We start from the raw sequence: 11515 nt of genomic DNA, 5'->3' as shown, positions 1-11515 counted from the left end.
AGCATGAAAGCTGTAGGCCTATAGCTATCAACTGTTCAAACTGTGATCACCAGTTCAATACATTTGACAAATTCGACTTGGTTTCTATACTTATTTGAACATGTATTTATTTATTTATTTATCTTTCAAAATAAAGAATATGTGTTTGTAATAACATTTCCCACATTTTTATAGGATATGTACATTTCGGGGTCGAATATACATTTGCTTTCAAATTCCCATCCCTAGTCTCAGGCGAATACGAAGTCAGCCAACTTCCTAAAACTATTACTAATTTGAAGGTATGTGAACATGACTGTTTTTTTATTTTATTAAACAACTTTAAAAGTATATCAAAAATACAAGTTTAAAAATACAACTACATTTTCCTCAGATCACCGATTATTATGGTGACACGTTGTACAGCAAGGAGAATGCCACAAAGGGGACATTTTCATTCATAACAGAAAATCATGACCACTTTGAGGTTTGCTTCGATAGCACATCTTCAATGGGTGAGTGAGGTGTTGTAAAAAGATATGATTTAAAATACTATGAAAGAAATACAGAAAGTTGTCCATTAATTAGAGCGGGAGAGGGAATATTCCAACTCAAATGGACAAATCCTTTATAAGTTATTTGTGACCCACAATGGAAGCCAATCATGCTTGATTGGGGTGACTCAAGTGATGCAAAATCCAAATTATTTTCTGACAAATAACACAATATGCCATTAATGCTTGACTTTAGGTAGTTGAACGGTTTCAGACCAACTGGTCAAACTGAACATAAAGCATGGCGTGGGAGTGAAGACTGAGGAAGAGGTGAGAGACCATGTTAATACTTTAATGTCAGATATCATGACACTACTGATAAATACACGTAAAATGTTGTAACCTCAAACATATAACCATTGTAACCTCTCTGTTAGATTAAACCAGTGGAGAAACTGACTCCCGCTAAAATATCTTGAGCACCTCTCTCAGTCCATCGCAGATTACTTTAAGTACTTGAAGAAACGAGGGAAAGAAATGCGACAAACAAACCGTAAGTTAAGAGAGCAATATGTTTAGTGTATACAGTTGCAAGAAAAAGTATGTGAACCCTTTGGATTCTCCACACATAGCGTTGTGTGTTCCTTCCAAACAACTCAACGTTGGTTTCATCTGTCCACAGAATATTTTGCCAGTAGTGCTGTGGAACATCCAGGTGCTCTTTTGCAAACTTCAAACGTGCAGCAATGTTTTTTCTGGACAGCAGTGGCTTCCTCCGTGGGGTCCTCCCATGAACTCCATTCTTGTTCAGTGTTTTACGTATCGTAGATTCGTCAACAGAGATGTTAGCATGTGCCAGAGATTTATTTAAGTCTCTAGCTGACACTCTAGGATTCTGCGCTGTGCTCTTGCAGTCATCTTTACAGGACGGCCACTCCTAGGGAGAGTAGCAACAGTGCTGAACTTTCTCCATGTATAGACCATGTGTCTTACCGTGGACTGATGAACATCAAGGCTTTCAGAGATACTTTTGGAACCCTTTGCAGCTTTATGCAAGTCAACAGTTCTGAATGGTAGGTCTTCTGAGAGCTCTTTTGTGCGAGGCATGGTTCACATCTGGCAATGCTTCTTAAGAATAGCACATTCAAAACTGGTGTGTATTTTTTATAGAGCAGGGCAGCTTTAACCAACACCTCCAATCTCGTCTCATTGATTGGACTCCAGGTTGGCTGACTCCATCTTCGGTTTTCTTGCTATGGCCCTGTGGCAGATTTTCTATTTGAGACGATTTTTCAAGACCAGGAAGTTGATTGAGTGAATATTATTTCTGGAGCGCAACCCGAGGAATGCTGGAGGAATTCTGTTTTGGGAACATTTACATAGTCGCTATAATGTGCCTTTTTCTGTGTATCTGATAATGCAACACTATTTATCAATGTTTATTCTTGAAGTCATTAAAAAAATATATATATCTCTTCTTTTATACATTTTCTGAATATTGTTTTTCGTGCTCCCCATGGTATATAAATCAAACTGGTGTTCTAACTATGTGCTTACGAAGCTAACTGTAGCTCATTTTCGACAGAATGTTATGTATAAATAGCAGAGTCTTCCTATGAGTTTACAGATGCTTAAGTATAAAAACAAACGGTTAACAGCTACAGTGCTTTAGGGGGAAATTGAGCCATTTAATAAAAAGGTAATTTTTCTGAGTTATGATTCATTTTGTTGACAATAAACAACACATTTCAAATAAAATACACACCCACTTATCTATTTCCATAAAGTTGCCATGCTTTATACATTCTTCTCAGCTTTTGGAGGTTGGGTTTCTGTAATTCCTGCAGGAGACAAGAATGCTGCGTCACCACCAGATGTCTGTGTTGTAAATACCTTTGAAAGTACATTTAGTAGTAAGTTAAGTCCATTTTAGTACCTGTTCATCTTTGTCCAAATGGAGGGTGTCCACTAAGGGAGCAATGGATGGACGGCCGTGGGCACACTGGAAGGGCAGCTGGCAGGAGGACAAGGAGGCCACCAGACTGTGGCATTCATCTCTACTCAGGCTGTCATTGAATTTGATGGCACCTGTTAAATACAAATATATAGAGACACGTTTTCAGTGTGTCCATTTATGGAATCATCAAGTAATAAACAGAAGGAGGGAGAGAAGTCATTTGACTTTACCATGGCATGCTAGGGAGGCTAGCACCTTCAGCACAGTGAGAGGCAGAGTTCCTCTCACTGTACCGGTGGAGCGGAGTAACTGAGACGAAGAAAAAGAAACAATACAATTGACCATTTATCGAGTAGCACAAGATGGTTTCTCCCCACAAAAAGGTCTAGGGGGTGTAAAGAACGTTCCAAGCTTACCTCAATTTGCTCTCGTAGATACTCCTGTCGAGTGATGACAGAAAAAGAGGTTAACATAAGGGGGTGGAAACATAAAACAATAGATAAGAGGTTTTCATTATTCTTACCTCAACAATAGTCTTGATAACAGATGGTCTCCCCCGCCTGAGCTCATTACTCTCCTTTTCCATGAAGCAAAGTGGTACCTTCCCAACAAACACAAACACCGCTGCCTGTGAGAACTTCACTTCCAGGCCCAGACTCCGCAAATGTCCCTGACATGATCTGTAGAGCAAAGGTTCACCAACATAAGCAATCCAAAAAACACTGCGATGCCAATGTAATAATGTCCATGTTATGAAATAAACAGGTTTGGAACAAAAGAAGTGTGTTTCAAACGTTTAAAGCTTAGCCAATGGCAAGAGTGTAGATTATTCTGTAAAATTGAAGAATGACAATTGCCTTCTGAAGTGAATTTCACTAACATTAGAGGTCATTGTGTGAGACTCATGTCTGTTAAATGTTGTAATGTATGTATTTTCCTGTAACAAAATACATTTAAAATGGTTATACTCTTATTACGTGACATTGTCCTATGTTTTCTAATACACCCGAGGCCTGACTATCCCCTGCATCAATAAGGCTACTGAGTGTTCAGTTCGTGTTGGGTAAAATGTCCCTAGCCACACTTACTCAAAATATTTATATTCTCAAATTGGCTAGTATCTGCCTTTAGGTAAGTGTACTGGTTTAACAGGAGTTTCCCTTTGCTCGTGTACTGTACAGATAGTAAAACACACCTGAGCAGCCTGAGCTCTTCTTCTGTTACAGTGATCTCGAGAGGAGGCAGAATAGTTGATGAACACAGACGTTTCTGCCCCGGTGCATCTGGGTCCTCCTCATATGAATCTATGACAGGACATACAGTTAAGACTGTGGTATCACGATGGAGTTGCAACAACAGCATTGCTAATTTGACATGTCTTTCTCCGTGTTAAAACTGTGCATTTTTGTTTTACCTGCAACTAGATTTTCAAGTCGAACTCTCTCGTGTGCAGCGTGTTGATCCACCAGCACCAAAAGGTTTCCTGGGGATAAATAAAAAGTGCATGAGATGCTGAAAAAAACAAAACTGTGAATCTCCTGTCCTTACCTTCAGTTTCAGTCATGGCTGCAGGCTCCTCCTCTCTCGTATTGATAAGACATGCAAGAAACTTCTTATCCACTTGATGAATAACCTATGAGGTAAATATATAACAATGACTTCCTACATCAACGGAAGTTAAATGGCATTATAAAGAGCACTTTGTCAGAACATTTAAAAGGGAACAACGAGAGAAACATGCCTTCATTGAGTGAATCATGGCCTTAGAGAAGCGGTAAGGGAACAGGATGTTGTGGATCTTCACAGCCAGCCCCACAGCTTGTCCGCTCGTAACGTCCACACCAACCTGTGGGCACGGGAGAGATCAGAATGCATCGTTAAAAACTGCATCAAAATGACATTGAGATTTAAAATTGATCAGAAAATGTAAATTCACAAGAAAAAAAAAGGCATAGATGCTTTTCTTTGTGCCATGTAAATATATTTAAACCACAGCTGAAACCCTTTTAATTAAATGAATTGGCTCACAAAAATATAACTTTTTGTTTTTCTCATTTCCTCAATCTTATTCTGGTCTCCATTTTTATTTTCACTTCTATATCATATCTTGCACCTATGTTTTAATGTAGTCTATTTGCCCTTGAATTGTATTATGCACCGTATTAAAATAATATATCAATACAATTTAAAAAAAACAGATACAAGAAAAGTTTTTCAAAACTCTTAAACACGCTTTGTTTACCGTAGGAGGGCGAACGAACACAGGATTTTTCCATTTTGAGTACAACGTCGTCAGTGAGTTGGAGCTCTCGACATTGGCATCTGTTAAGACAGACAACATAATACTTGATCACAAAAAGCAGACATTCATTGAATATATTGTGTGAGTTTTAGGCTCCCTATATCCCTCCCTATGTGTACAGTCTGTCTGTCTCTTATGTACCTCTGTCATCAAGCCCTGAACTAAGCACTCTCTCCGTCCTGGATTTAGGTAGGAAGGGCAACACTAGTTCCATCTGAAAAGGGTAACATCTGTACTCCATCCCTACAGTTTAAGGAACAGTGAAGTGGTATTCTTGGTTAATGTTAAATGCTACTTCCAGTCACTATAATGTCAAAATCACATGTTGAAAAAGCACAGAACAAAGAACTGGCTCACCCATTTTATTGATGACACTAACGGCCATGTTGGTGACATCAGACGTACAGCGCACTGTTGTTTCTTCAGGAGGCAGGTCGTCATATCGACTGAGCCCGGTCACTTTGTTGACGTACACCGTCTTTCCCACAGATGCTTCGTAGTGATGGAGCCAGTCACCTGAGGCCTCTTCCCCCTCAGCCGCCAGAGGATGTGTACTGCAAACCGGGAGCGCCTCAGGGTTCAGAGCGGTGTCACAGTGATGCTCGTTGTTATTGCCTTCTTGGGGGTCATCGTTACCAGTGCTGAGACACTTGTCCTGCGGTAATACTTTTGAATGGTGTTTCAATTGGAAGAGTTTAGATGCCAAAGATGTTTTGCCTCTATTCTGCACTGAGGCTGGTTTTAACTTGGTGAAGGCTGAGAGTGTTAGGGGGCTGTTGGTTTTCTCTTTTTCTTTTTCCACTTTTGCAACCCCACCATGTTGCTGATCTTTCTGGCAAAGCAAATTGTTCTGCGAATGCATGACAAATCCGTCTGGCTGAGAACATCTATTTGTATTGTCCTGAGAGGGTAACTTCAGTTCATCAGATTTACCATACACTCTTCTGAATCTTTCAAGCGATCCAGACTCCTTGCATAAAGACAACTTTTGAGACGTTGAAATCCTGGGAATCTTTGAGGGAATGATATGAGTGAAGTCTTGTTTCTGACCAGTTCTGTCCTGCCTTGCTTCCAGTGAGATTCTGCGTTTTAATGCAACACATCTCTCTTCACATATCTGCACAGATGTTTGCTGAAACACTGACTTGTTCATTTGTGACATGTCCTGAGTCAGCAGATTCTCATGGATATATGGATCGGACAGACTGATCTTTCTGTCGCTTACTAAAGTGTGATGATGTCCTCCTGTACCCGGGCAGTCAGGTAATATTTGCTCAATATAGTTCATGTCAGGCTGAATTTGTTGAGCGAAGCAGTCTAGTAAAGTCTCATTGCCGTTTGAGTCTGTATTGTTTATCAACATGTCATTTTCTTTTGAGAGTTCCAGCTTTTCACCCTCTAGCTGTACGACTGAACTTGGCTTACAAAAAACGTCAGAGCCTTCACCAGCTTCACTGGACTCCTCTTCTACATTATTCTTAATATCAGATGTAGGGTTGAGTCTAGCTAGATCACATGATGGCTCACATCTAACATCTTTATTTATGCTCTCTTCACTTTCCAACTGCTTTGCTGTTATCTTTTCCTTCCTTTGTTGTTCAGTCTCTTCTTTGCCCTCCACCTGACCAGACTCCCTGCTAACATCTTCCTCACATACACAGTCATCTTGGCGCTTTCGATGGACAGAATCAGATGCCAGTTTCATTCCAATACTGCAATCTAGTATGGAAGCACTGCTTGTTGCTTGGCCAACATTGCCAGTGTTATGCCCCTCTTCAACTGTAATGCGAGTGCCACACAATTCAGCAGGTGCTTTGTCGAAGACATCTTGAGAAAGCACGGCCACCAAGTTCTCCCTTCTCAGGAAAGCTTTCACTGCTTCTTCTATGCACAGCAAAACGCCATCCCAATCTTTGAACTCTATTAGAGTTTTAGCAGGCTCAAGGCATATGTCGTACTCTGAGTAAGAGCATTTCATATTGATGACGTACACTCCATGGGGGTCTTGGCTCCGTTTGGTCTTTGGACTTCTCACGGCTGACTGCATATCTGGACTGTCGTTTTTTTGGTTTGAATTGCTCAGTCTGCGTAGGAGAAAATTAAGGAGCTTGTGTATCCGTGTTTTGAGGAGCAGCCTCTCGTTTACATACAGGAACTGTAAACTGTTGCTGTAGTGGCCCTCTCTGCCAATATAACCAATCACTTCAAACTGTCCGTGTGTGTAGCTGATTTCTCCAAGTTTCTGTGCTCTCCCAAGGCTGTGGATCTGAACAAACCTGTGGTAGGTGTTTCTAGCTTTAGGAAGCTGCACCATCATGGCCCCTGTGCAGTCATTCTTCAGGGTGAAAGACACTGAGGGGTGCGTCAGAGAAATAGCCTCCACCCTGTGTCTGATCCTCTCACCCTCCAGAACAGCATCCATCCTCTTCCTCCGCACAGGCATGTTGTGGAGGAAGTTACAAACGACAACAGTTGTCCCTGCAGCGGGTCGAGCAGTCTCTCCTTCAAACACGTCCATGCTTTTGCCATCTTTGAAGATTTTGACGTGAGTTTTCACTGTTGCTCTGGTCCGGGAAGAGATTTCAACAAGTGTGGAGAGAGAAACTATACTTGCCAGGGCTTCTCCTCTGAAACCATACCACTTGAGGCTGTCCAGGTCTTCAACAGAGCTGCATTTGCTTGTGCAATATCGATTTCCCAGGGAATCCATATTCTCGGAGTTTATCCCAGCGCCATTGTCAATCACCTGAACTTTAAACGCCTCCATGTCCATCCTGACTCCCACACAGGTAGCTTCGGCATCGATGCTGTTCAGGATGAGCTCCTCCACACACTGCTGAAGTGAGGGCAGAGCGACACCGGAGCGAAGTTTCCCCTGAACCTCTTTAGGCAAACACTTTATCATTGTGTTCATTAAGTTATCTTAGCCTATCAACTACACAGCAACAAAGTAGTCAAGCGGCTAAAAACTGTCCGTTGGCAGCTAACGTTTAGCTTAGCGCTGGCTGACGTTAGTGCCATGAGTTTCAACGACATTCTGACCACAACACATTAAAAACAAATAGCTAAAAACTAAAACATTAAGCTACAACATCGAAATCCATGCTACAAATCTGCTGCTGTTTACAGTCAACGTGTATAATCAAGAGATGACCGAAGCGCTAACAGCGCCATCTTCTGGTGTGGACGACCTGCAGCTTCCGCCTTCTGTTTCCCTGGTGACCAGCTTTTATTATACCGCCATCTACTGTACGGAGTGTGCTATTTTATGTGTTCACTGACAGACTGTAGTTTTATAGCACTCAAAGTTACATTGAATTTTATAAAAAAGATTACCGACACCAAAAGTTATGAAACAAACAAATGTTGCTATACAAAAGTCAAATATTTGGTAACAATAAAGTTATCAGTGTTAGTAGCCTACATGGCAACAATTTCAGATGTACTTCACAAAACCGTCTTCTTCATTAATCACTCAATATCCCAAGTATTGCCTATTTAAGGTGTAATCTTCATGCACTTTCTTTCCAAAATAAAATAATATATATTGACTTATTTCAGGTGTGTGAATATGTGCACAGATTTTGTATGCCTCCTCCCTTTATAGGCACATTTAGTTTGTGTCACATATTTCATCCGGAGTATTTTTGTGTTATTGTTATACAAATTGAGGATGAACTAATTGTACATCTTTGGCTATTCTGTCAGTGTTTTTCCACAGCTATATCCATAGCCCAGTTCTTTCTAGGGGAAGAAATTAGGATTCTGATAGGCATTTAGTCATTTTACATGCAAACGTGAAACAGGCCGATAAAGACGGCGGTGACAGATTTTAAGGTCATACAATTGACTGCTTACCCAGCAGGGTTTCTGCTCGACTCTGATTTCCCTCAAACAGATTTACAGTGTTTAACAGAATGTTAAATAAAGTGGTCTCCTAATCAAAAATTCCTGTGCGGTTCACACAAAAACATCCAAACAATGGGTAGGAGTTTAAAGGAATTTTCCATTTATTCAATTTAATTCCGTATATTTTATAAGTTAAGGAGACATAACATGGACAACACATTTTTTATTCATTACATGAACCACATTATAACTAATACAAAAAAGACTAAATAAAATATCTGTCAAAGTTATTGTTACAGTCTGAATCTGTAGGTTTTCTTATTTTACTATATTAAAAGATGAATGTTCTAGTCGATCGACTGTCTTCTCGTTGTTGAACTCTGCCTTGGTAATGTGTGACTTGGGGCTCCCCGTGGATTTCAGCCATTCTTTCATTTCCTTCACCTTGCTGCATGGGCCTTGTAGCTGGCCCTGAACAGTTCCTGCGCTTGTGTTTTGGACCCATCCTACCAGACCAAGCTTCTTCCCTTCTGCCTGGAAAATGAAACACAGGGGATTAGAAAATAGCATGTGTAGGCTACAGATGGAGAATATGGCTATACTAAGAATATTAGTAAGATCAATTGTCCAGGATTGGTCTAGAGTTTTATATCTGAAAGTATTATGTACACAAATTAAAGAAAGACTGTACATTTCCATCTTAGAAAATGAAACATTTTATAAGAAACATATTGTGGTCATTTTAGTTTCATACTTGTTTTTTGGGTTTCTAGAATGTGTTTTCATGCTTTAATGTACAGAGAATGAATACTGAAGGTCCACATAATGGCTTTTCAGAAGATTTCTATCATGATTTCTACTTTGAAAATAAACTGGGTTAACTCTATCAACGATACTTTGAAATGGGGTTAAAAGCTCCAGAAAGAGCAAGTGAATGGAACTTAAGTTAACGTTGTCTTATTTGAATTGAAAGCAGATTATTCACATGTAGTTTAACTCTATTATACATAAACATATCTCTGTCAAACTCACTTGAGTGTATTTCCGAAAAAATACACCTTGCACTCTGCCAAAAATGTCATAATCCACTGAAATTAGGTCTTCGTTACACATAGTGGACCTAAAAAAGGAGAAAGAAACAGAAAGCTAATTAGGTGACTGTGTTGTGTATGTTAAGCACCCATCATGCATCACAGGGGCTAGGTTTTAGCTGCGACAAGCTATGCTAACATAATGTATGAATGTTCAAACGATGTGCCTCCTGAACAATTAAAACGTTAAGCTTTTGTCCTTTATTATTACAAGAGGGCTCACTGTCTGTCATGTAATTCACCTGAATATTGTTAGGATGCCGTGATACACCAGCCGGCTCCGAAAGATCTCGAATTTCGACCGGGGCTCTGCTTCCGGAAGTGATATTTAGTGGACCAATCAGAAAACAGCCGAGACATTTGGTTTCTAGGCAACGAATGTTAACGTTTGGGAGAGAAGTCGCAACAGATATTACGGATTATTTGTCGTGAGCTAAACTCAGCTTCACTTTGAATTCAGACGACATACAAAATACCAGTAAGTGTTTAAAATATTAGACAGGTTTTTGGGGTAAATGTGTCAACCACAGATGGAAACTTAAGTAGATAGACGCATGTTTCTTTTTTGCTGACCTCTAGAATTTGGTAAACAAATGTTATTCAAGAAAAACAAAAACTGGCAAATTATTAGCATTGTTTTGCTTGTTTATTCTTATATTGCAAAGGTTGTCTTAGTATTGCTCATTATTCCTGGTATGGGGTGAAAACAAATGTACTGTCCACTCAGAACCACTTTCTTGCTTGTTTTAGAGGTTGCAAAACTAACAGTCGACAAAAATATCTCCAATCAATGTCCACTTTCACAACATATTCTGGAGGTTTTGACTGTTCTTCAACACACATCATCATCTGCTGATTTCCTCATAGCAGACATTCACCTGTGCTCTTACTTTATATGAACAGTGACACTTTTTTCTTTTAACTTCATTCCCTTTTTTTTCTTTTTCCTAGAAATTATACTGAAAAAAACAGGTGTGGACGGCTCAGGTCTCTCAAGATCTATATGATACAAAATAATACCTCAAAGACATCCAATAAAGTCATGGAAGGACAAAGAAAAGGCAGCGTCTATCAAGCACAACATGGTGTAGCTGGTAAGAGAAAAGATGGAGTTGACCAGTCGTTTCCAAACAAACCTGTTAGCCACAGAAGACCTCTCAACCCAGGGAAACAAGACTCACTTGATCTGGAAGATTTTGAAAAAATAATTCTGACAGAACAACCAAGAGGCCCTTCGTTTCCCCCAAAATACCATTCAGATGGCATCGGAAAAACCACTGGATCGCGGCAAACAAGGAAAGACTCGCACATAGAGACCAGTGGAGAACTGAAAATGGCCAGAGCAATTCATGAAAAAAAGCTAATACTACAGGAGAAGCTGTGGAGCGTTGAGGAAAAAGTAAGACAGAAATACCAGAGATACGCTGCTGCACATGAGGACCCAAAGAGTAGGGAACAGAGGAACAACAGGGGACAAGCAGAGAGGGGAAAAGTTCAGACAAAAGGTGGGCTGTTTGAGCATCAGACAATGGAACCAGTGGAAAGAGAAATGATGTTGCAAGATAGAAGACAGGAGGATGTTAAACAACTCAGGAGGATGCAAGATCAGAGGATCGATGACAGAATAAGTATAAAACATGAAGAAGAAAGGGCCAGATGGGAAAAAGAAGTTGCACAGTCACAAAGAAAAAGTCATAAAGGAACTCATCAGACCACAGTTCATGAGCAAGAAGTGAGTGGAGAGTTAATCAAGGCAACTAGGGGAAATGTGAAGGAGCATACCGGAAGCAAAAGAGGGGAGGAAAAAGGTGAAGCCATTTGGGGAAAGACTGGTGTCAGGTCT

The 11515-nt window shown here is 40.2% G+C and overlaps 2 protein-coding genes across 3 annotated transcripts; both read right to left on the bottom strand.

The window, feature by feature from the left end:
• Positions 1-149: 149 nt before the first annotated feature.
• Positions 150-7922, bottom strand: mlh3 (mutL homolog 3 (E. coli)). 2 transcript variants are annotated; one of them, XM_034112164.2, is made up of 12 exons: positions 5090-7922; positions 4874-4975; positions 4673-4752; positions 4172-4276; positions 3979-4063; positions 3845-3913; positions 3626-3734; positions 2954-3110; positions 2847-2870; positions 2661-2739; positions 2410-2561; positions 150-2314 (listed from the first exon to the last, which is right to left on the bottom strand). In XM_034112164.2, the coding sequence occupies exons 1-12, from the start codon at positions 7644-7646 to the stop codon at positions 2243-2245; spliced, it is 3591 nt and encodes a 1196-aa protein (XP_033968055.1). In that variant the 5' UTR covers positions 7647-7922; the 3' UTR covers positions 150-2242. The 2 variants fall into 2 exon arrangements, with proteins under 2 accessions (XP_033968055.1, XP_033968056.1); XM_034112165.2 differs by lacking the exon at positions 4874-4975.
• An 820-nt stretch (positions 7923-8742) lies between these two features.
• On the bottom strand, positions 8743-10017 carry acyp1 (acylphosphatase 1, erythrocyte (common) type). Its single transcript, XM_034112171.2, has 3 exons — positions 9915-10017; positions 9614-9701; positions 8743-9115 (listed from the first exon to the last, which is right to left on the bottom strand). The coding sequence occupies exons 2-3, from the start codon at positions 9692-9694 to the stop codon at positions 8900-8902; spliced, it is 297 nt and encodes a 98-aa protein (XP_033968062.1). The 5' UTR covers positions 9695-9701; positions 9915-10017; the 3' UTR covers positions 8743-8899.
• Between the last annotated feature and the right edge of the window lie 1498 nt (positions 10018-11515).

This window comes from Pseudochaenichthys georgianus, chromosome 22 (assembly GCF_902827115.2).
Source record: "Pseudochaenichthys georgianus chromosome 22, fPseGeo1.2, whole genome shotgun sequence".
Taxonomy (NCBI): domain Eukaryota; kingdom Metazoa; phylum Chordata; class Actinopteri; order Perciformes; family Channichthyidae; genus Pseudochaenichthys; species Pseudochaenichthys georgianus.
Note: the sequence above shows the minus strand (reverse complement) of the source record. Positions and strands in the feature narration are given on the sequence as shown.